The 21,098-nt window shown below is 46.8% G+C and overlaps 1 protein-coding gene across 1 annotated transcript in view; it reads left to right on the top strand.

The window, feature by feature from the left end:
- lrguk (leucine-rich repeats and guanylate kinase domain containing) overlaps positions 1-21,098 on the top strand; it is a 146,015-nt gene extending 124,917 nt beyond the window's left edge. The window contains exons 18-19 of the mRNA XM_086010866.1: positions 18,739-18,911; positions 20,821-21,098. Of these exons, the coding sequence (XP_085866992.1) occupies positions 18,739-18,911; positions 20,821-21,035 (388 nt within the window). The 3' untranslated portion in view covers positions 21,036-21,098. The remainder of the gene's footprint in view (positions 1-18,738; positions 18,912-20,820) is intronic.

The raw sequence follows: 21,098 nt of genomic DNA, 5'->3' as shown, positions 1-21,098 counted from the left end.
CCCATGCGCCTGCTGCCCTTGTCCTGTGGGAGTACCTTCACCACACGGACTACAGCGGTTCAAGAAGGCGGCTCACCACTACCACCTTCTCGAAGGCAATAAATGCTGTCCTTGTGAGTGACGCCCACATCCCAGGAATGAAAGATTAAAAAAAAATCTATACTCAGTGATACTCAGTTGGACATCAAAAATTCTCTTCTTTAAAATAAAATTAGGCAGTAATAGGCTTTCTACACAGTGGGCTGGATTTTGCTACGGGGGCGGGTTGGGGTCGTGTTCCCCACATTTCGTGTTTCCCACACGAATCCTGAACGATGTGGGAAATTGATGCAATTTTGATTTTATAGCCCAATTGATTCCCCACGTGTGGGAACCCCTAGCCAGTGAGCTTTTCAGGTGGGAAGCTCGCCTCCGATTACATCATCACTGCTGCTTCATTTAAGGGCTTCCACAAGCCTTGCTCACTTCAGCAGACTGCCAAGCTTCTGGCCCTGGCAGCTGCTGCTACCATCATCAATCACGGCGACACATCGGAGTAAGGCATCCCCCAGATTTGACGAGGCAGCCCTCCAGGCATTGGTGGAGGGAGCGACAGAGAGCAGGGAGGTGCTCTTCCCCTCCTCGGGGAGGAAGAAGCCATCCCAGCAAACCAAGGCTGTGTGGCTGAGGGTGGCAGAGCAGGTGAACGCCAGCTCGAATACCAGCAGAACATGGATCCAGTGTCGGAAACGCTTCCATGACCTTCTGCGCACTGGAAAAGTGAGTATCATGTTCCCATCACTCTTAATCTGATCCCCATTGCCTTTCCTCACCAGCTCTCAGCTTTACCAATCTCTTCCTCCACATCCCACTTGACACTGACATCCATGCACCCTTTCCCACTCCCTCTCTATGGTCACATTCACCTAACTAATGGACTATGCAGCCCTCACACTCCCTATCACTGTCATGCTATGAAAACAACTTACATCACATAGGGAGGGCCCTTGGTCTTGCCATCTCACTCCATCTTTCTCTCCTTCTAAGCATCTATGCCATCGATTCTCTACACTCACTCCTTCATTCTCGCTCAAACTCCACTTGTCTCCCCCATTGCAGGAAAAGAGAGCTCACAACCGAAGCGAGCGAGCCAGGACAGGGGGAGGGGCAGCCTCCTTAGCCCAGCTGACCCCATGGGAGGAGGCGATCCTGGAGATCGTCAGCATCCAGGACGACACACAAGTGGGGGACGGAGAGACCAGTGCAGCAGAGCAAGCTGGTGACAGAAGAGTTTTCCAACTCTCTCTCAATTGCATTGCATGACTCGCTGATAATGACTTGGAAGCTCTAGCAGATGGACCTCTGATCATCTGCAATAAGCACTGTGCAGGTAACCCTGGCCTCTCATCTCTGACACTTTCCTTTACCCCCCCACAGGACCATCGCAAGCTCCCGTCTCCAGGACGCAGGAGGAGGTTCAGCCTCAGCATCCAGACTCCTCAGAAGAAGCTGCAACCTCTGAGGGCGCAGCGTCAGCAGAAGGCAACGCACCCAGCACCAGCGCAGACACTCACACCTCGGTGGGACCTTCGGGACATAGAGTAGTGTTGTCACCTGGTGTATCACAGCTCACAAGTGAGCCTCAGCAGATGGTGGAGACAGGGACAGCAGTGGAGAGTCCTAGTCGGAGGGTGCAGCACTCTCCCAGCTCGGCTCAGCTGCATGTCGACCCTCTGCCTCTGGGTCCATCCACAGTATCAACGGTGATGGCACTCCAGGAAAATATGCAGGAGTCTCTGGCAGGTTTTGTCTCCAGGGTTGCTGCGAGTGTGGAGCGAATGGAGGAGTCCGTCGCTAACATGAGCAGAGCCTTTGTGGAGTCATTGGCGCATCAACGCATTACCACGGAAAGGATGGCACCTCCGTGGAAAGGCTGGCTACGGCCATGGAGGAGATAAGTCGCGCGAGTGTTGAAAACATGGTGAGTGTTCAGACTAGACTGACACCTCTGGAGGAGCGATGGGCAGCTATTGAACAGAGAAACCAGACCTTCATGGCAGTCCCTCTGAGAAGGACTGCCAGTCCCGACACGGGTCCCCATGGCTCCCCTGATGTGCAGCAAGGTGCTCTCTCGTCACTTGCAAGCGCTGAGGGGGACCTGACCCATGAGAGGGATGATGGTGGCAGAGAACAAGGAGGTGGGGGCTCCTCTCCAAGCGCTCAAACTTCCATGCCACTGACAAGTCCTCGGTCAGAGCCCCACCTGAGTCAGCACCCAAGTGAGATCGGCGTCTCAACCCCTGCACAGCCGCAGGAGCAGCAGACTGTTGCGCAGCCCTTACAGGCTCGCAACCCCAGAGGACGCCCGCCAAAGGTGTCCAGACAGGAGCAGCAAGGAAGTGAGCAAGGGGCCTCCACATCTGCTGATGCCACTGGGGAACCACTACGTAGGAGCACGCGTAAGAGAAAGAAACTGCACAAATAGTCACAAGGGTAGTCACTTGGGTGGAATTTAATGTGTTATGGTTGAAAGCCATCAGAATAATGTTAATAAATCATCTGTTGGCTACTGCTGTAGTTGTGGCGTGTGTCATTTCGCGAATGGGACTTTCACTTTGAGGTCAGTATGGTGGTCACATCGCTAGAAGTCAGCTGGTTCCTGGCTATTGTCAGTGCTCCGGTAAAAGGATGCGAGGCAATAGTCCCTCATGGGCGAGGCTCAGCAAATCTGCCCAATATGAGCGCGTTCCTTGCATGCCGGCCACCAATGTTCTCGCGCACTGCTGCCGCTGGTTGATGAACCTCTGCAAGATGTTCGTCTTCGCTCTCCTCCTCCCCCTCCTCCTCCTCCTCATCTGAGGAGGATATGTCAGGAGCCACTTGGTCCTCGGCCATCTGCAAGCCACGACGCTGTGCCATGTTGTGAAGCACACAGCAAACCACAACGATCCTGGAGACCCTGGCTGCTGAGTATTGCAGGGCTCCACCTGATCTATCCAGGCATCTGAAGCGCATCTTCAGCAGACCAATGGTCTGCTCGATCATGGCTCTGGTGGAAAGGTGGCTGGAGTTGTAGTTCTCCTCAGCTGCGTTGGCTGGCCTCCTCAGCGGCGTCAATAGCCACGTCCTCAAGGGATAGCCCTTGTCTCCAAGTAGCCATCCGTTAAGTGGGTGTGGCGGACTGAATAGCGGAGGTACAGTAGACTGGCGCAGTATGAAGGAGTCATGGCAACTGCCAGGGTACTTGGCACAAACATGCAAAATTTCCTTCTTGTGGTCACACACCAGCTGAACGTTGAGGGAGTGGAAGCCCTTGCGGTTGACAAAAATACCAGGATTGCGATGGGGAGCCTTAAGGGCCACATGTGTGCAATCAACGATGCCCTGCACCCTTGGAAAGCCTGCAAGATTAGCAAATCCAACCGCTCTCGCCATGACACTTGCTCGATCCTTGGTGAAATGGATGTGATTGTGCGCGATGGCAAAGAGGGCATCGGTTACCCGCTTGATGCAGGTGTGTGCGGCCGCCTGGGAGATGCCGCTGATGTCTGCCGCTGATCCCTGGAATGAGCCTGAGGCAAAAAAGTTGAGTGCGATGGTGACTTTGACGGCCACTGATAAGGGGTGTCCAGCTGCTCCTCTGGGCTCCAGGTCTTGCTGCAGTATTGCGCAGATGTCAGCCACTATCTCTCGCGAAAGTCGGAGCCGCCTTTGGCACTGCTGCTCAGACATGTTGAGGTAGCTGACCCTGCGTCTGTAGACCCTGTTTGGGGGGTATCTCCTGCGCCGTCGGCCTTCCATGCGCTGACCCCTTCTGGCCTGTGCATCCTCAGGTGGGGCAGCAGCAGCTTGGCGCAACTGTTGTTGCTGCTGCTGTTGGGCGGCCTCATGTAATATCCAGAAGGGCAGGACAAAAATGGCTCCCATGCTTCTGGTAGATGTAGTGTATGTATCCGTCTACCTTTAAGAAAACCATTGTATGTAACCGTTCACCTTTCAGAGAACTATTTTAGGTGTGGCACTACTTTGTTGGCTTCTGTATACTGTAATACCGACGGTGACCACACCGGTATATAAGTGCTGTGTCAGGATTTATTTGGCAGATTCGCCCTGACCTTCGAATAGTAAAGTCCTGTTTTAAGTTACTCTGGTAGTCTGTGTATTAATTAACTAAACAACTCACAGACTTTACAGTGGCGACGAGTCCGATCGTACCCTGCGGCAACAATACTTCCGAAGCAGTTAACGAGCGTCGAGAAGAGGCAACCGCCCTCGTCGTTCTGCTGGGAGAAAACTCGAGGCTGCAGAACTAGAAAGGAAGAAGAAGTTAGAGACAAAGACTTCCATCAGCAACAGGCACTGACTGTCCCTTCTGCCACGGTGAGGAGTGAGCCGATCAGCATGAGAAGCAAGGCGGCCACGGTGGCTGTGAGTAAGGGAAAGTAAAAAGAATAACCGGAGGATAAGGGCGGTGCACTCGACCACGGTCGAGGGGGAAAGGAGCCGGACAGAAGTCGGGTCCAGAGGCGCTGAGACTGGGGCAGCGTGGAGCAAGGAAGCTGCGGTACAGACAGGCTGGGGGACGCAACGGCGTCGTGAGACAGCTAGACCGCGACCGGCGAAAAAGGCCGGGCAGCGACCGAAGCCACGAAGCGCTGCGACCGGGAGCGTAGGCGCGGGAAGAGATAAACTCAGCCGCAGCCGGGGAGGGAAGCACCGGACTGCGAGAGGGCTGGGAGGCGCGATTGGGAGCCGAGTGAGCGGGAGAGGCAGAGCCGACCAAGGGGGAACTGAGCGAGAGCCAGTCCAGCGGCTGAAACTGTTCTCCGTCAACGGGGTGTACCCAGCGCCGGTAGAGCCGAGCGAGCGGGAGAGAGACAGAGCCCGAGCAAGGGGAACCGAGCGAGAGCCAGCCCAGCGGCTGAAACTGTTCGCCGTCAACGGGGTGTACCCAGCGCCGGTTGCCCTGCCGAGAAAAGGGAAAGCCCTGAAGCCGACGCGCAGGCTGTGAACCTGAAAGCCAGCGGCCGTCGCCCGTGGGGAAAGTGTACCCCTCCCGCTAGGGAAGAAACGCGGGAAGCCGCCATTAGGCGGGGAAGAAGACAGAAGCAGGAAACCGCCATTGAAGTGGGCGGGGAGAGAAGATAAGCGCGGGAAACCGCCATTTTCGCGGGAACCGCCATCTTGGAAAAAAATAAAAAATAAAAAATAAAAGAAAATTTAAAGAAATAATTCGTGGTGTTATCAGGAAGAGAGGAAGATGCCTAAGCGTGGTAACATCAACGATTTTAATTCCGAGGTAGAAGACTGGGCCACGTATGTGGAACGCATTGAGATCTATTGTGAGGCCAATAAAATAGAAGAAGATGACAAAGCTATAACCTTGCTAAACTCGATGGGCGCGAAGACATACGGGCTCTTGAAGCATCTACTAGCACCAGCTAAACCGGCGGATCAGACTTTCGATGATATTGTGACTGTTCTGAAGGATCACTTGAACCCCACACCGTTGATGTTGGCGGAACGATTCAAATTCTATGCGAGAACGCAAAGGAAAGACGAAAGCAACGCAGAATACTTGGTCGAACTGCGTAGACTAGCGAAACACTGCCAGTTTGGAGGGAATCTGACAGGCATTGCGAGACAAGTTCGTGTGCGGGTTGTCAAAGGAAGGAACGCAAAAGCGACTACTCGAAGAGAACGACCTTACACTTGACAGGGCTGTCCTTATTGCAGCATCGCACGAAGCCGCAGCGAAGGGAACTGCGGAAATGCAGCTAAAGGCAGCGGCACTCAGTGTGGATCAAATTACCTCGAGTACAACAAAATGCTATCGTTGTGGGAAGACAACACACGACCAGAACCAATGCTGGTTTAGGAACCAGGAATGTAGGAAATGTGGCAAACTGGGTCACATAGCTAAGGTATGCCGGTCAGGGAAGAAGACCAACAACCAAAGGAAGCCATCACAGGAAAAGTACAACAAGGTACACAAGGTGGCTGAGAAGAGTTCAGACGAACAGAATTCGGACTCAGACCCAAACGGCCAGGAGCTGGGCAGTCTGAGAATTCACAATGTGAGTAAGGAAGCTGACCTACAAACTATCTGGGTCATGCTAAAAATAGCTGGAGTCCAAGTGAAAATGGAGTTGGACACTGGATCAGCTCTATCAGTCATAAATCGAAGGGATTACCATCGGCTATTCTCACACATACCCTTAAGAGATACCAAGTTCGTATTGCAGACATACACGGGGCATAAAGTATACCCCATGGGGAAGATAAGAGTCAAGGTGAGAGATGGGGGTAAAGAACACCCAAGAATGAACTTATACGTACTACCTGAGGGAGGACCACCACTTCTGGGACGGGAGTGGATCAAGAAAATAGACATGGAATGGCACTATCTAAAAGCCATAACGAGTGAGGACTCGGTGCAGACAATCAGCTCAGATTCTGAAACGGATGACGATAAGACCAACCCAAATATGAAAGACAAGGCTAAAATGGACTTGCCGACTAAGGTTGGAAGAACGAAGGCATGCATAAAGGCTTATGTTCCAGAGAAGAACAAAGTTTCAGAACAGAACTCCACCGAACAACGACAACATAGTTTGACAGAGAATTCTGAGTCTGTTCAGTTTACGGACATATCCATGACTGACGAACACCGAGCTCGGACTCAACTTTATTTCAAATTACGACAGCAAGTAGAACAAGTGAGTTCACAGAATTCACAGAAACCCCACAGTGCAGATAGAGGCCATTTCGGCCCATCGAGCCTGCACCGACACATATCCCACCCGATCCCCGTAATCCCTACCCCAACACATATCCCAGTAACCCCACGTATTTAATCCCCCTAGCACTAAGGGTCAAGAGTTACCGTCTCGAACAAGAGATGAAAACAATGAAAAAGTTCTATGACACCGAATGGGAGAATCTGGAAAGACAACAGAAGCAGCTAGCTCAAGCAGAGAGCGACCATAGAGCCATTGTGACCAATTACCGATCACATCTCCCTTATGCTGTTCAGGAGTTAGAATATTTGCAGGAAGGAGCAAATGAAGAGGAATCTTCAGGAAGCCAGGATTTTATTCCCGTTCTTCTCTACGACTCCTTACAAGCAGAGTTTGAGAAGTTGAAGGAACAGTATGAACAGGCCCAGGCTACAATCCTGGAGGGGATTAACTCGGCAACCTCCGAAAAGCTAGTTTCAGTAGAAGCATATGAGCAACTAAAGGTTGAACATGAGCAAGAAGTCCAAAGGCTGCAGGAAATTCTTGATGAGCTCAAGGCCAAGACAGACTCATCGGTGGAAGTTCCATCCATAGATGAGAAATTAGAGGTGAAAGACATGAAAGACAAGATGTCCAAGAACTCATAAAAATATTGAAGGAAACCCAAGACAAATATGAGGCGGCAATGACCGAGGTTCAACAACTTGAAGAACAGATTCAACTGGGAATCCTTTCAGTGGAAGAAAAGGAAACGGTAAGAAACACAGAGACTGTAAGAATGGCCCCTGAACATGAGCTAGAGAGCATCAAGGCGCAACTTCTCCGAGCGCTGAAAGCCAAAGTACAAGAGGAAAAGAAGGTGAAAGCATTGGAGGAAAAGGTGGATGAAATGGAGAAGACTCTGATCCACAGTGTTCCCGTGGAAGAGTTAACGGTCAGCCAACTCCTTCATATGCTGAGGGACAAGACTCTGCAATGGGAACAATCTGAACACGAGCTTCAATCTTCAAAGGGAAGGAGTTCGGAGCTCTCAAAAGTTATGGAAATAGCTGAGGTTGCAACACAGATTTTACTGGGATGCCAAAAGTACGCTGAATCATGTCTATGTGAACAACAGAATGTTGAAACAGCTGCTCCAGTAGAAGGATTGAATAGCCCGATCAATCAATTCCCGATGGAAGGGGAAGTGTTGAAATCACAAATGAGGTCATTAGTGAAGGATTTGCAGGAAACCCAGGAAGAGCGGGATGAATATGAACGCATGAAGAAGTCTCTTCAGGAAAGATGTCTAGGGAGGGAACAACAGTCGGCTAACGTCCAGTTGGGTAAGGAAGAAGTAGCAGGCCCTCTCGCTAGACTAGTTCAGGACGACACCGAATATTACCATGACCTGTTGAGTGACACGGAATATTACGAGGACTTGGTCTGCCCAGCTTGTGATGAAAACTCCCAAAGTGCAGAAATCAGGATGAAGCACTTAAAGTCCAAGGAACATAGGGAGATGGTGGCGCTACAGCTGGCAGCTGATAAGGGAGCCCCGAGAGTCTCCAAGAAGCAGAAAAGAAAAAGACGAAGCAGAAGGTGATAACCATCTAAATCATTATCACTTCTACCAGATCATGTACGTGGGCCCTACGAAGGGAGCCAAATCAGTTGGCAAGTAGGAAAAATTACCAAGGCAGTCCAGCTGTTTGTAAAAGTCAGCACTGCTGGTTCAGCAGGACGGAAGTTCAAGCTGTTAAGTCAAGGGAAAGACTATTGGATGAGTCACGCTAGCAATGTGAACCGGCTACACCACAGAGATGTTGTTCAGTCCGAGTCAAGACCAGAGACTGAATCTGTGAACTGTTCCCGCAGAGACTGAATCTGTAAACTGTTTCCCGCATAGATTATACCTGTGAATTGTTTTACATGAAGCACGGTGGCATAGTGGTTAGCACTGTTGCCTCACAGCGCCAGGGACCCGGGTTCGAATCCGGCCTCGGGTGACTGTCTGTGTGGAGTTTGCACATTCTCCCCGTGTTTGCGTGGGTTTCCTCCGGGTGCTCCGGTTTCCTCCCACAGTCCAAAGATGTGCGGGTTAGGTTGATTGGCTATGATAAATTGACCCTTAGTGTTAGGGGGATTAAATATGTGGGGTTACGGGGATAGGGTGGGATATGTGTTGGTGTAGGGGTTACGGGGATCGGGTGGGATATGTGTCGGTGCAGGCTCGATGGGCCGAAATGGCCTCTATCTGCACTGTGAGGTTTCTGTGATTCTGTGATATGTTATGTTTAATGGGGGACTAAGTATGTTGTAAGCTAAAAAGGGAGGATTGTAGTGTATGTATCCGTCTACCTTTAAGAAAACCATTGTATGTAACCGTTCACCTTTCAGAGAACTATTTTAGGTGTGGCACTACTTTGTTGGCTTCTGTATACTGTAATACCGACGGTGACCACACCGGTATATAAGTGCTGTGTCAGGATTTATTTGGCAGATTCGCCCTGACCTTCGAATAGTAAAGTCCTGTTTTAAGTTACTCTGGTAGTCTGTGTATTAATTAACTAAACAACTCACAGACTTTACAGTAGATGCCTCAGTTGAGGAAGCGCTCAGTGAAGGTGGCGAGAGGGGTTTCCCAGGAGGTCACACTGGAGATGGTTGTCAGGCTGCAAACTTCCAGAGCTGTGGGTATGCCTTCTGAAAGATCCCCCAGACCTGAGAGAGCAAAGTTATGCCACCTGCAATTAAAGCCTGTTCAAATCTGCCATTTAATGGTTGAGCTGCAGCTGCTACTCCGCAAGCCAGTTGTGCTCCCGCCACGTTTCAGATGTGTGTTTCCCACCAGGCGTGTTTCACGTGGGAAAACGAGTAAACTTGCAAGTGGTTAGGAAAATGGGATTATAGAGCCAATTGAGGGCTTGTTAAGGGCCTTAAGGGCCTATCCCGCCTCCTGGAGGCGGGACGGAGTCAGGACCAGCAGACACGAATTTAGGAAAATTGCGTGCAGGCGGGTTTGGGCCCGCACGCCAGTTTTGCGATTTTTATCCCCCACACGCCTCCAATCCCGCCTCCCCGGCCCTAGCAAAATCCAGCCCAATGAGTTTGTGATCTTGGCTCAGGCAATATCCTGGGGAGGAACTAAGCAGAAGCATGGTTTTTGAGAGAAAAGGAAAATCAGTGCTCAGGGCCGCGCTCTCTCAGTCCTGGTGTCTGGTTACAGAATAGCCTTGGCAGAGCCCTGGAGACCTCATCCTTCAATTGGGGTATCGACAGCCGATAGCTTAACGGGAGGAGAGAAGAAGTGCAAAATATAGGGGATTTGGATGTGCTGCTGTTTTAAATGATCTCCCTGAATAAGCTGCTGCTCTATGTACATGTGTTTTTTTATTAAGATGCGTTAAGTTTGCCCATGTGTTTACAATGTTAGTTCAAATGCACTCTAGAATTTACTTGAAAGTAATTCCTTTTAGAAACAGGGCTCTAGCTCCGGGCTGGCAATACAGAGAGCTAGCAGCAACTCCTATATCAATGGGAGTGGATTGATATAGCTTTGGAAATGGCCACTGAATATGCACCAGGCATATTAGACTAGAGGAGTCAGTAATCATCCTTTTTTATGGAAAAACAATGAGCAAACTAGTCATTTTTTGTTTCTTAATTTGTCTCATTACCATCTCCTTTTGCCTTGCACCATCATCCCTTTTGTCTTTTAATCTCTCCTGCCTTCCATCCTATCAGAGACCTTCCCTTTTGTTCTTTCCTTCCCTCCCCCCTACCCCTACACTTGCTTAAAAACCTGTTACATCTCCAACTTTTTCCAGTTCTGACAAAGGGTCATCGATTTGAAACGTTGACTCGGTTTCTCTCTCTACAGATGCTGCCTGACCTGCTGAGTGTTTCCAGCATTTTCTGTTTTTAATACCAAGCCATGAATCTGGACCCATTTCCAAAGGCAGATTTTAATAGTTGTTACTTTGTAAAGATGTGTCAAAAAATTAATTAACCTATCAGAACATCATTACATTTATCAGACTCTGTGCAATCAGTTTCTACATCTCTAAAAGCTGTATTTTTGATGGTAGCTATGTCTCTCACTGTCTAATGTCTCTCTTCTGTTGTAACATCACAGGAGCATATTGCATCAGGCATGTCGTATCCTGGATATGGTAATGAGAGAAGGATACAGGTTGTGACTAGTAATTGCGGTCAAGGGTAGAGAAATAATGGCAAATTTGTCGAAACACTGGTTAGGCCACAATTAGAGTACTGTGTGCAGTTTTGGGCATTCCATTAAAGAAAGGACGTAGATTCGTAGGATGATGCCAGGGATAGGAACCTATAGTTTGAGAAGAGACTTGAGATACTAGGACTATTTCCACTGATGCAGAAAAATCTAAGAGGAGAATTAATAGTGGATTTTAAAAATCTTGAAGAGTTATTTAAGAGTGGATAGGGAAAGACTATTTCCTCTAGTTGGGGAGTTAGTAATGAAGGGTTATTAATTTAACATTGTCACTAAGAGAGTGAGAAAGATTGGGAGAAATTTATTTACACAGAGTTGTTGGAGTAGAATGTTTTTCCACAGTGGTTGAGGCTGAGACCAATGTACAGTATCTTTAAAGGGAAAAGTGGATAAATAATTGAAACAGAGGAAGATACAAGGCTAAGGAGAGAGTGTAGGGGCACTGAGATTCATTTTGGATTGTCTAGCAAAGAGCTGGCAAAGATGGAATGAGCTGACTGGCCTCCTTACTTCTATGGTTCAATTTAAAATCGCTATCTCTCTATATTATGAAAGTGATGGTGTGGATTCTTCTCTATCCAGCGGGGTACCAGCAGGATAGGACAAGACGACTGTACTTCTGCCTGCCCCTCCAGTCCTGTTGTGACTCCTGGCTATTTTCCTGGGTTGGGGTCATTACCAATGCAGGGCAGGCTCCCAGGGGGATTCCTGCCACGAAGAGGGAGTAACACACTTTAAGCGTCACACTCTAATGTCACATTCTGCCATCACAATTTAGACAAATTTCTTTGTCACACTTACAGCTGATTGGACATATTCAAATTTATCCTGTCTTAATGATTGGCTCATATGCAAACTTATTCATTCTGATTTAAATTTAATAATTTGATTACTCATATACAAATTTCTCAAGGGAAATGTAGAACTGTATTATTGACAGTAAGACTGACCATTTACAGAGGGCTTGCAGTTGAGTGGACTATAACAATACATTGTTATGTTGTATAACACCCTTATTGTTGTAAAACGGTGTATCCTCCAAATCACTGAGCAGTGCCATGCACCCTTTCTATAAAATGTGTGTGTGACTTTATCATTCTAACCACAGACCTTCCCCAATATGAGCAGGTTGGAAATTCATTCAGCCCTTGAGGCAGTCATCGCCAGTAGAGCCCATTTGTATTTTCCATCAGCAGCAGTTTGGCCCCACAGGCAGTGAACAAAGTCATCTGGAAGCATGTACAGCAAAGTGACAATCATTCATAGACGTTGCCAGAAGATATTGGGGGATGGGAGAGGAGAAAGCCACAATGAAGTGAAAAGGACACTCTGCTCTCATTTGAAGGGAACACTCTTCTTTCATTTTACTCACCCCTCTTGACATCTAATGTCCCACGAGCACTGCCGCTACTGTCTCTCACACATGTTGGGTAGAGGTTCTGGAATCCAGGTTTAGGAAGGATGATAAATTACACCATAATGAGCTGTCCTTGAAAGCAGCCACTCCAGATATTCTGAAGCACCTCACGAGCCAGGGCTGAGAGATTTAAAGCTTTTCGTTGGCACGATGCCAAACAGCCGCAGATCCTTTCATGCCATGTTAGACATCCATTGCAAAGATCTTTGCCTTTCTGTACTTCATTTCCAACCGTTACAGATCCTTCTCTGTGGGAGTGCAAAGGATACTGTGATAACATTTAGCATTTCCCAACTTCTGATAACAGATGAATACTTTCTCCATTGGCGGCTCCTTTGAAAAAGATTGGATTTTGTAGCTTCCAACGATGCAGCATGTTCTGAACACACCTCCCGACAGGGCCACATTCAGTGGTCTATAATCCCTTTAACCTCGCCACCTCTCAATTTGTCCTTATGCTGCGGATGTGTTTTCTTCCCTACTCTCCTGAAGGTGCTGCTATATCCTAAGGCACAGTTCCATCGGTGCTGCCATTCTTCATGTGTGGGCCCTGATAATGGGGTTTTGGCAGGCTATCCACTACAGAGGGTATCACAGCCCAGTCTGTTCCTAGCCACAACAACAACTTGTATTTATATAGTGCCTTAACGTAGTAAAAACATCCCAAGGCACTTCACAGGAGCATTTATCAAACAAAATTTGATATACATAGAATCATAGATCATAGAATCATAGAAAGTTACAGCACGGAAGGAGGCCATTTCGGCCCATCGTGTCCACGCCGGCCAACGAAGAGCTATCCAGCCTAATCCCACTTCCCAGCTCTTGGTCCATAGCCCTGCAGGTTACAGCATCCCAAGTGCACATCCAAATACTTTTAAAATGTGGTTAGGGTTTCTGCCTCTACCACCCTTTCAGGCAGAGAGTTCCAGACCCCCACAACCCTCTGGGTGAAGAAATTTCCCCTCTAAACCTTTACCAATCACTTTAAATCTGTGCCCCCTGGTTTTTGACCCCTCTGTTAAGGGAAATAGGTCCTTTCTATCCACTTTATCTAGGCCCCTCATAATTTTATACACCTCAATAAGGTCTCCCCTCAGCCTCCTCTGTTCCAAGGAAAACAAACCCAGCCTATCCAGTCTTTCCTCATAGCTAAGATTCTCTACTCCTGGCAACATCCTTGTAAATCTCCTCTGTACCCTCTCTAGTGCAATCACATCTTTCCTGTAATGTGGTGACCAGAACTGTACTCTAGCTGAGGCCTAACTAGTGTTTTATACAGTTGAAGCATAACCTCCCTGCTCTTATATTCTATGCCACGGCTAATAAAGGCAAGTATTCCGTATGCCTTCTTAACCACCTTATCTACCTGGCCTGCTACCTTCAGGGATCTGTGGACATGCACTCCAAGGTCCCTTTGTTCCTCTACACTACTCAGTGTCCTACCATTTAATGTGTATTCCCTTTCCTTGTTAGCCCTCCCCAAATGCATTACCTCACACTTCTCCGGATTGAATTCCATTTGCCACTGTTCTGCCCACTTGACCAATTTATTGATATCTTCCTGCAGTCTACAGCTTCCTTCTTCAGTATCAACCACACAGCCGATTTTAGTATCATCTGCAAACTTCTTAATCATACCCCCTATGTTCATTGATATCTACCACAAAAAGCAAGGGACCTAGTACTGAGCCTTGTGGAACCCCACTGGAAACAGCCATCAACCATTACCCTCTGCTTCCTGTCTCCGAGCCAGTTTTGAATCCAACTTGACACTTTGCCCTGGATCCCATGGGCTTTTAACTTCGTCACCAGTCTGCCATGTGGAACCTTATCAAAAGACTTGCTAAAGTCCATATACACTACATCAAATGCACTACCCTCATCTACCCTACAAGGAGATATTAGGACAGGTGGTCAAGAGTTAGGTTTGAAGGAGTCTTAAAGGAGGAGACAGAGGTGGAGAGGTTTAGGGAGTGAATTCCAGAGCTTGGGGCCCAGGCAGCTGAAGGCATGGCCGCCAATGGTGGGCTGATGAAAATCGGGGAATGCATAAGAGGCAAGAATTGGGCACTTGACATCTACACGTGTAGAGCCCACGAGATGACAATCAGGAGCATTAACTGTAATAGAATTTTTCCCCTCCCACCAGGGGAGCTAAGGCCAATTGTAGCTCTGCAGCTAGGCTGATATCAGCTAACTGAGTGATTAAACCTTTTTTGTACTTCTTACAATTTATTATACTGTATTCGCTGCTCACGATGCGGTCTCCTCTACATTGGGGAGACCAAACGCAAATTGGGTGACCACTTTGCAGAACATCTCCATTCAGTCCGTAAGCGTGACCCCGAGCTTCTGGTCGCCTGTCACTTCAATTTCCGCCTTTTTTCTCTCACATGGTAGCCGTTGATGATTCTGCCATCACCATTTACACCTCATCTAGAGTCATCTTTTGTTTCTTAACTTGTCCCATTACCTCTCTTGCCTTGCACCATCATCCCTTTTGTCAGTCAGTCTCTCCTGCCTTCCAGCCTATCACAGACCTTCCCTTCGTTCTTTCCTCCCCTCCTCCCTGTCCCTGCCACTGCACTTGCTTAAAAATCTCTCTCTCACCTTTTCCAGTTCTGACGAAGGGTCCTCGACCTGAAACGTTAACTCTGTTTCTCTCTCCTCGATGCTGCCTGGCCTGCTGAGTGTTTCCAGCTTTTTCTGTTGTTATTTCAGATTTCCAGCATCCGCAGTATTTTGCTTTTGTATGAGTGATTAAACCTTTGGCTTTCTGGCCAATGTGGCTCAGCACCACACCCACTACTGCATTCTTTCACATTACTATGGCTCTGAAATTTCACAGGGTGTCTCCCTGAACGACAAGCACTCCAACTAACAGCAATTTAGTTTGTTTTTAATGTGAAAACTGAAAACTAATGGCCTCGCACGTTGTTTACGAAAAGAAGTAGTTGCAGTGGGATACGAACTTGCCATGTCTCAATCTGCAGCTACACCTAATATTCCATCAGTTGTATTACAGGAAGAAAGTAAACCCAATTACACAAAAGTGTAATTTTTACAGCGGTATTTTAAACATTTTTGAAGGGAGAAGTGAGCTCTGACGGTGAGTTAAATTTATTTTCGGGGTGGGGGCTTGGGGCCCATGCCCCTTCCCAGGAAATTTTGATTTTTGACACTCTTGGTGCATTTAAGCAGGATTTTAAAATATAGCATGAATCTTTTATTTGCCTGCTTTTTCTGTTCTTTTGCTGTGCTTTGTGTTTTCCATATAAATTCCTGAGCTCGATGTTCTGCCCAATCGGGCGTCTCTACCACCTTCCGCACACATGTCCTTGCGTAGCTCCATTGTTTTGGCCTGTGAGCAATTGAACCAGTTATATTCCTTTCCGACTCCCTTAGGCGATCGAAACTAGTTCAGGAAACCATTCTGGCCCTGAGTAATATTTTACAGGTACCTATCTCCTGTTCAAGGTGGTCTCCACCCCAGCCAGAAACAGGTCCAGCTCATGCTTGAAGGAATCCAGCGAATCAGTGTTCACCATACGAGCAGACAGTCTGTTCCATGGGTCCACTATTCTCAGGGAAAAGAACCACCTCCTAACATCTAACCTAGTTCTGCCTTTACGTAATTTGACATTGTGACCCCTGTCATCCCTTACCTATTTAGTTGAAATAAACTGTCTACACAAGTATGATCTAGTCCCTTCATCATCTTAAAAGCCTCAATCAAATCACCCCTAAGTTTATGCTTCTCTAAAGTCCCAGCTCTTTGAGCCTATCTTGGTAACTAAGGTGCTTTAAACTGGGAATGAATCTTGTGGCCCACCTTTCCAAAGCCTCAATATCACCTACCATATGAGACCACCAAAACTGAACACAGTATTGTAATTGGGGCCTAACCAGGATCTTGCACAAGAACAAAATAGTACGCTTTGTTTTATAATGTAACGTCCTGTAAATACACCCTATATCGGTTTGAGTATGCAATTAGCGATCAATCAGTAACTGACAAAGTGACAATTAGACAACTAGGCTGAGCTGCTGTGTGTAAATCTTTTTTAAACGTTGATAAAATTAGTTCTTTCTCAGTCAATCTTGGATTACAATGATCCTTAAAACAAGTTCAAATAAGATCTCCATTTTCAGGTACATTTATAAACCATATATATTCTGGGGAGTGTGGTGATATAATAATGGGAGTGAGGATAGGGAGGTCGGTAGTGTGTAAACCATGACAGCTCAGGTGTGCAGAGGTTATACTGTACCGTAGAATAATAGGTCCCACTCTTGACTTGTTCTTCACACCTATATCTCTGTATGTTGTTTATGCAATGATATGCATGTTGCATAAACTGTACCTACTGCTTCAACTGTACTTATTTTGCTGAGAATTTTCAATAAATGTGAAGATTTAATAAAAAGTCACTTCAACCAAAAAGCTAGGAAATGCTCCTTGAGCAGACACATCAGAATACCCCACATTCATCCCTAAACATGGAAACTAAACAAAATCAGTGGCTAAATCATTCCTGCCACTTTTAACTGACTCCACATTATCAACCTTTGTGAAAATAGCTGTCCTTGTGAGGTGCTCCTTCACTCTGCATTTTTCTGCTCTATGTTTAAAGTAGCTTATTTCAAAAACAGCATGTAAAGGTGCATTTACATTACACGTTTAGCATCGGTGCAAGGCTGTTTCAGCTTCACACCAATGCTAATCTTGTGCAGAAGAAATTGGGTGTTAAGACCCAAAACTGCCTTCTCCATAGAGTCTCTCTCCACTTTGTTCTGGTGTCAGATCTTCCCTGACACTGGATTCAGGCTGCATTTACACCACTTTGCACTGATGCTACATTTGTAATCCACCCCAACAAATCAGTGCATTTAAAAGTCCCAGTTAGAAATCGCATCACCGTTTAAATTTCTATCATTTAAAAAAAATTATTGTTCTCTTGGCTTCAATAAAAAGCCATCAACAAGTTAGAAGTTAGACCGGAAAGCCCTGCAGCGGGTAGTCAAAACTGCCCAACGCATTACCGGCACCCGGCTACCGACCATAGAGCACATATACCAGAAACGCTGTTTACGGAGGTCACGGTCCATCATCAAAGACCCTACCCACCCCAGCCACAGTCTGTTCGCCCTCCTGCCATCTGGGAGACGCTACAGATGCATTCGCACCCGTACGACCAGATTTAGGAACAGCTTCTTTCCCAGGGCTGTCATCCTACTGAACTCCACAAATAAACTCTAAAGCCTGCACATCTTCCAATGCACTTTATTATGGTTATGTTTATGTTAATGTATTACAAGCCAAATGTATGTTGAATGTTTAAATGTCTTAATCTAAATGTACACTCTCGGGAGCCGCAAGCCTACATTTCGTTGTACTGCACTTGTGCACTAACAATGACAATAAAAGTTGATTTGATTTGATAAGTTGCACCCTTGTGTTTAGATTAAATCTCTTGCTTATACATAGGATATGATGTGGTATAACAGCACACACAGCACTTTACCAGAATCTAGGAAGCATAGGTTTACTACCAGCGTAAAATGCTGAAGAAACATAACAAGCTTGTCACCATCTGAAAACAAAAGAGCGGGTTAATGTTTTGAGTAGAAAGCCTTCCTCAGTGCTGGTTCTGACACCGGGAGGGTCATTTTCACCTTCACCGCTTGGACGGTAAGCTGGCGGATCTAAATGAAATTCAGGCAGATTCTATAATGGGCAGGTGATCTGTTCTGCCAGTTTAGCGCCCAAGCAGTGAAGGGGAAAACTACCTCCAGCGTCTCAACACAAATGCTGAACCAAGCTTTTTCTGTGTTCAGATGCTGATGGGCTTGTTATGTATTTCCAATACTTTGTTAGATTTTCATGTTTTTGTATAGCCAATGGAACCAGGAACGCTGAGTAATCCCTTTGGATTTGACTTGCTCCTTCAAGGCACAGCTCTTGAAATCCTCCCTTTGACGCTATTGACCCAACATTTTTTTTTGAAAGTATATTTCTTCCAGGATAGGGAGAAATCTGAAGCTCCCAATGGCTCTGTGGGTGAATGCACCACCTAAGATGCTTAGGGCCCTTTAAGTTGGCAGACAGGATGACAAAAGGTCATCGGCCTGAAACGTTAACTCTGTTTCTCTCTTCACAGATGCTGCCTGACCTGCTGAGTATCTCCAGCATTTTCTGTCTTTATTATAGGAGACCATCAGTCTAGGCTGATTCCAAACCCAAATAAATGTTTGGCTCCCACTAATATTTTAGTGTTTTTGCTCTTGTACAATAGAGATACCGATGAAAGATTGACAACTTCCACGTAGTCCCTGGCCACTAACCATGTTACTGCTTTCTCCACCAGCTCTGAAGCAACCCATGGCACTTTTGAAGCATCATCGCTTTCGTCAGCTGATGTATTTTTGGAACAGGTTAAGCCTGTGGAAGAAGATACTGACTCCTCTGTGGAATTTGTCTCTCGGGCATTACTATCTGTGAAAAACCTGGATATGTCAGGATTGAGGAAAACATTGGAAGGTTTGTTTACCCACTACAGCAGAGGTAGCTACTAAAGAAGGTAGGGTGGGAGGAATCGAGGGGACTGAAGAAGCGAAATGGTCTGGGATTTTCAAGCATCAACTACTTTAGTTTTATGTACTTCTTTTAAATATAGATTAAAAAAAATACAAGAGAATGTAGGAAAAAAGATGACTTATCCCACCTGGTTCATCTTATGTTCAGAACACCTCTAGGAGAGCAGAATTGTTGCAGCCAAGAACTTCTCCATCACTTATGTGTTGGGCTGACAGATGGCACGTCAGAAAGTCACTTAAAAGTAGTCTTCCCTCCCTTCAACCCAATCCATACAATGTTATTCTGTCATTCTCTGGAAAGAATACAAGAAATAGCTTGTTGTCTGACAGGCAATTCTTCTGTGAGCTCCAGCTTCCTAGCTCTCTCTCCAGAACAACTCCATTTTATCAGTACCAGTTTGGGCGTTGCCCTTCTGATATTTGGCCACTTGTTCCTCTTCCCAGCATTCTTAACAGTGTCTGCACTATTAAAATCAAGACTCCTTGAACAGTCTATTACTCTTAACTCCTCCTTTCCCTGGACATCAAATCGGTAGAGTCCTCAACTCCCACAGTCTTATCCGCTACTCTTTTCAATTACTCCTTTCTGGGCAGCTGCCCAGATTATTTTTGTGTGGTCGAAAGGAGCTCTCCTGCTGTTCTACCAGTAAAACTGGTTGGAGTGTGTGCAACATGTGCTTGACTCAGTTCTGTCCTAAAACGGCAATAGGGGGCCTATGTAAGTCGTAGGATTCAGATTTGCTTATTAAAAGGACCTACCGCCAGAAACGGGCAGGCGGTTCAGCCGCCCAGCGGCAGGCCCCTTTATACATGGAGGCAGCCAGAGCTCTGGTGTTAATGGGACGGTAAGGCTACTTGACCCCATGTTGAGGCCGTTACCATAGAATCATAGAACGATACAGCACAGGAGGAGGCCATTCGGCCCATCATGGCTGTGCCGGCTCTTTGGTAGAGCTATCCAATTAGTCCCACTCCCCGGCTCTTTCCCTATAGCCCTACAAAAGTTTTCCATTTCCTTCAAGTATTTACCCAATTCCCCTTTGAAAGTTACTATTGCATCTGCTTCAACCACCCTTTCAGGCAGTGCATACCAGATCACAACAACTCACTGCGTTTAAAAAAGTGTTCTCATATCGCCTCTGGTTCTTTTGCCAATCACCTTTAATCTGTGTCCTCTGGTTATTGACCCTTCTGCTACTGGAAACTGTTTCTCCTTATTTACTCTATCAAAACCCTTCATGATTTTGAACACCTCTATCAAATCTCCCCTTAACCTTCTCTGTTCTAAGGAGAACAACCCCAGCTTCTCCACATAACTGAAGTCCCTCATCCCTGGTACCATTCTAGTAAATCTCTTCTGCACCTCATCAATGCCGATTTGCCAAGTTAAAATCAGCCCCAACTGGTGATCAACACGTGGAACGGACCTCAGGGAAGAATCGTGGAGATGAAAGCCTTGGCTCCATTTAAGGAACAATTGAATGCCATGATCGGCAGCGGGGAGGGACAGTAGGTCCTTTCTGTGTAGATGTGCCAAAGTAAGCCAAATTGTCTTCCTCCTCCATATTGACTTTGTGATCCCATCCGGTTGGGCTGAATCTGTATCCAAATCCCTGAGGTCTAATTCCAACACCTAATCCACTGCTGCACCAAGGCCAGAGCTGAATAATTCTGAGTGTCCGGAGTAAATAGAAATCTGTATGCGTGCAGGTGTGGGGTGGGAAGGGGGGGCAGAGGAAGAGGGAGTGGTGAGACGTTTGAACAAGTTCACCAAAATATTCTTTTGCTTTTTTTTTCAAAAAAAGGCAGCGGTTATTAAATTATGTTTAAATGTTTGTTTTGATGCAATGTAGGTGATCAGAATTCTGTAGACACTCTGGAAGAAGCAAGGCCAGAGTTCAGTAACGAACTACAGTCTGCATTCAGGTCTCTTTCAGCCCAAAGTATGCAGTCTCCTACTCCTCGACTTGGATTCAACATCAAGCCCATTCTGCCTCCAATTCCATCAGGGCGAACAACAGCTGAGATCCCAGATAGCCCAAAGCAAGCCGTCTGTATGTTGAAATGAAAGTTTATTAACTCCAGATTAAAAGCCGCCTCTGTAATGACATTAAAAGTTGTGTTATTAGTA

Source organism: Somniosus microcephalus, chromosome 17 (assembly GCF_052327205.1).
Source record: "Somniosus microcephalus isolate GS21.2 chromosome 17, FLI_Smic_1.0, whole genome shotgun sequence".
Taxonomy (NCBI): Eukaryota; Metazoa; Chordata; class Chondrichthyes; order Squaliformes; family Somniosidae; genus Somniosus; species Somniosus microcephalus.
The sequence above is the reverse complement of the archived record's forward strand: the minus strand, read 5'-3'. Positions and strand labels throughout refer to the sequence as shown.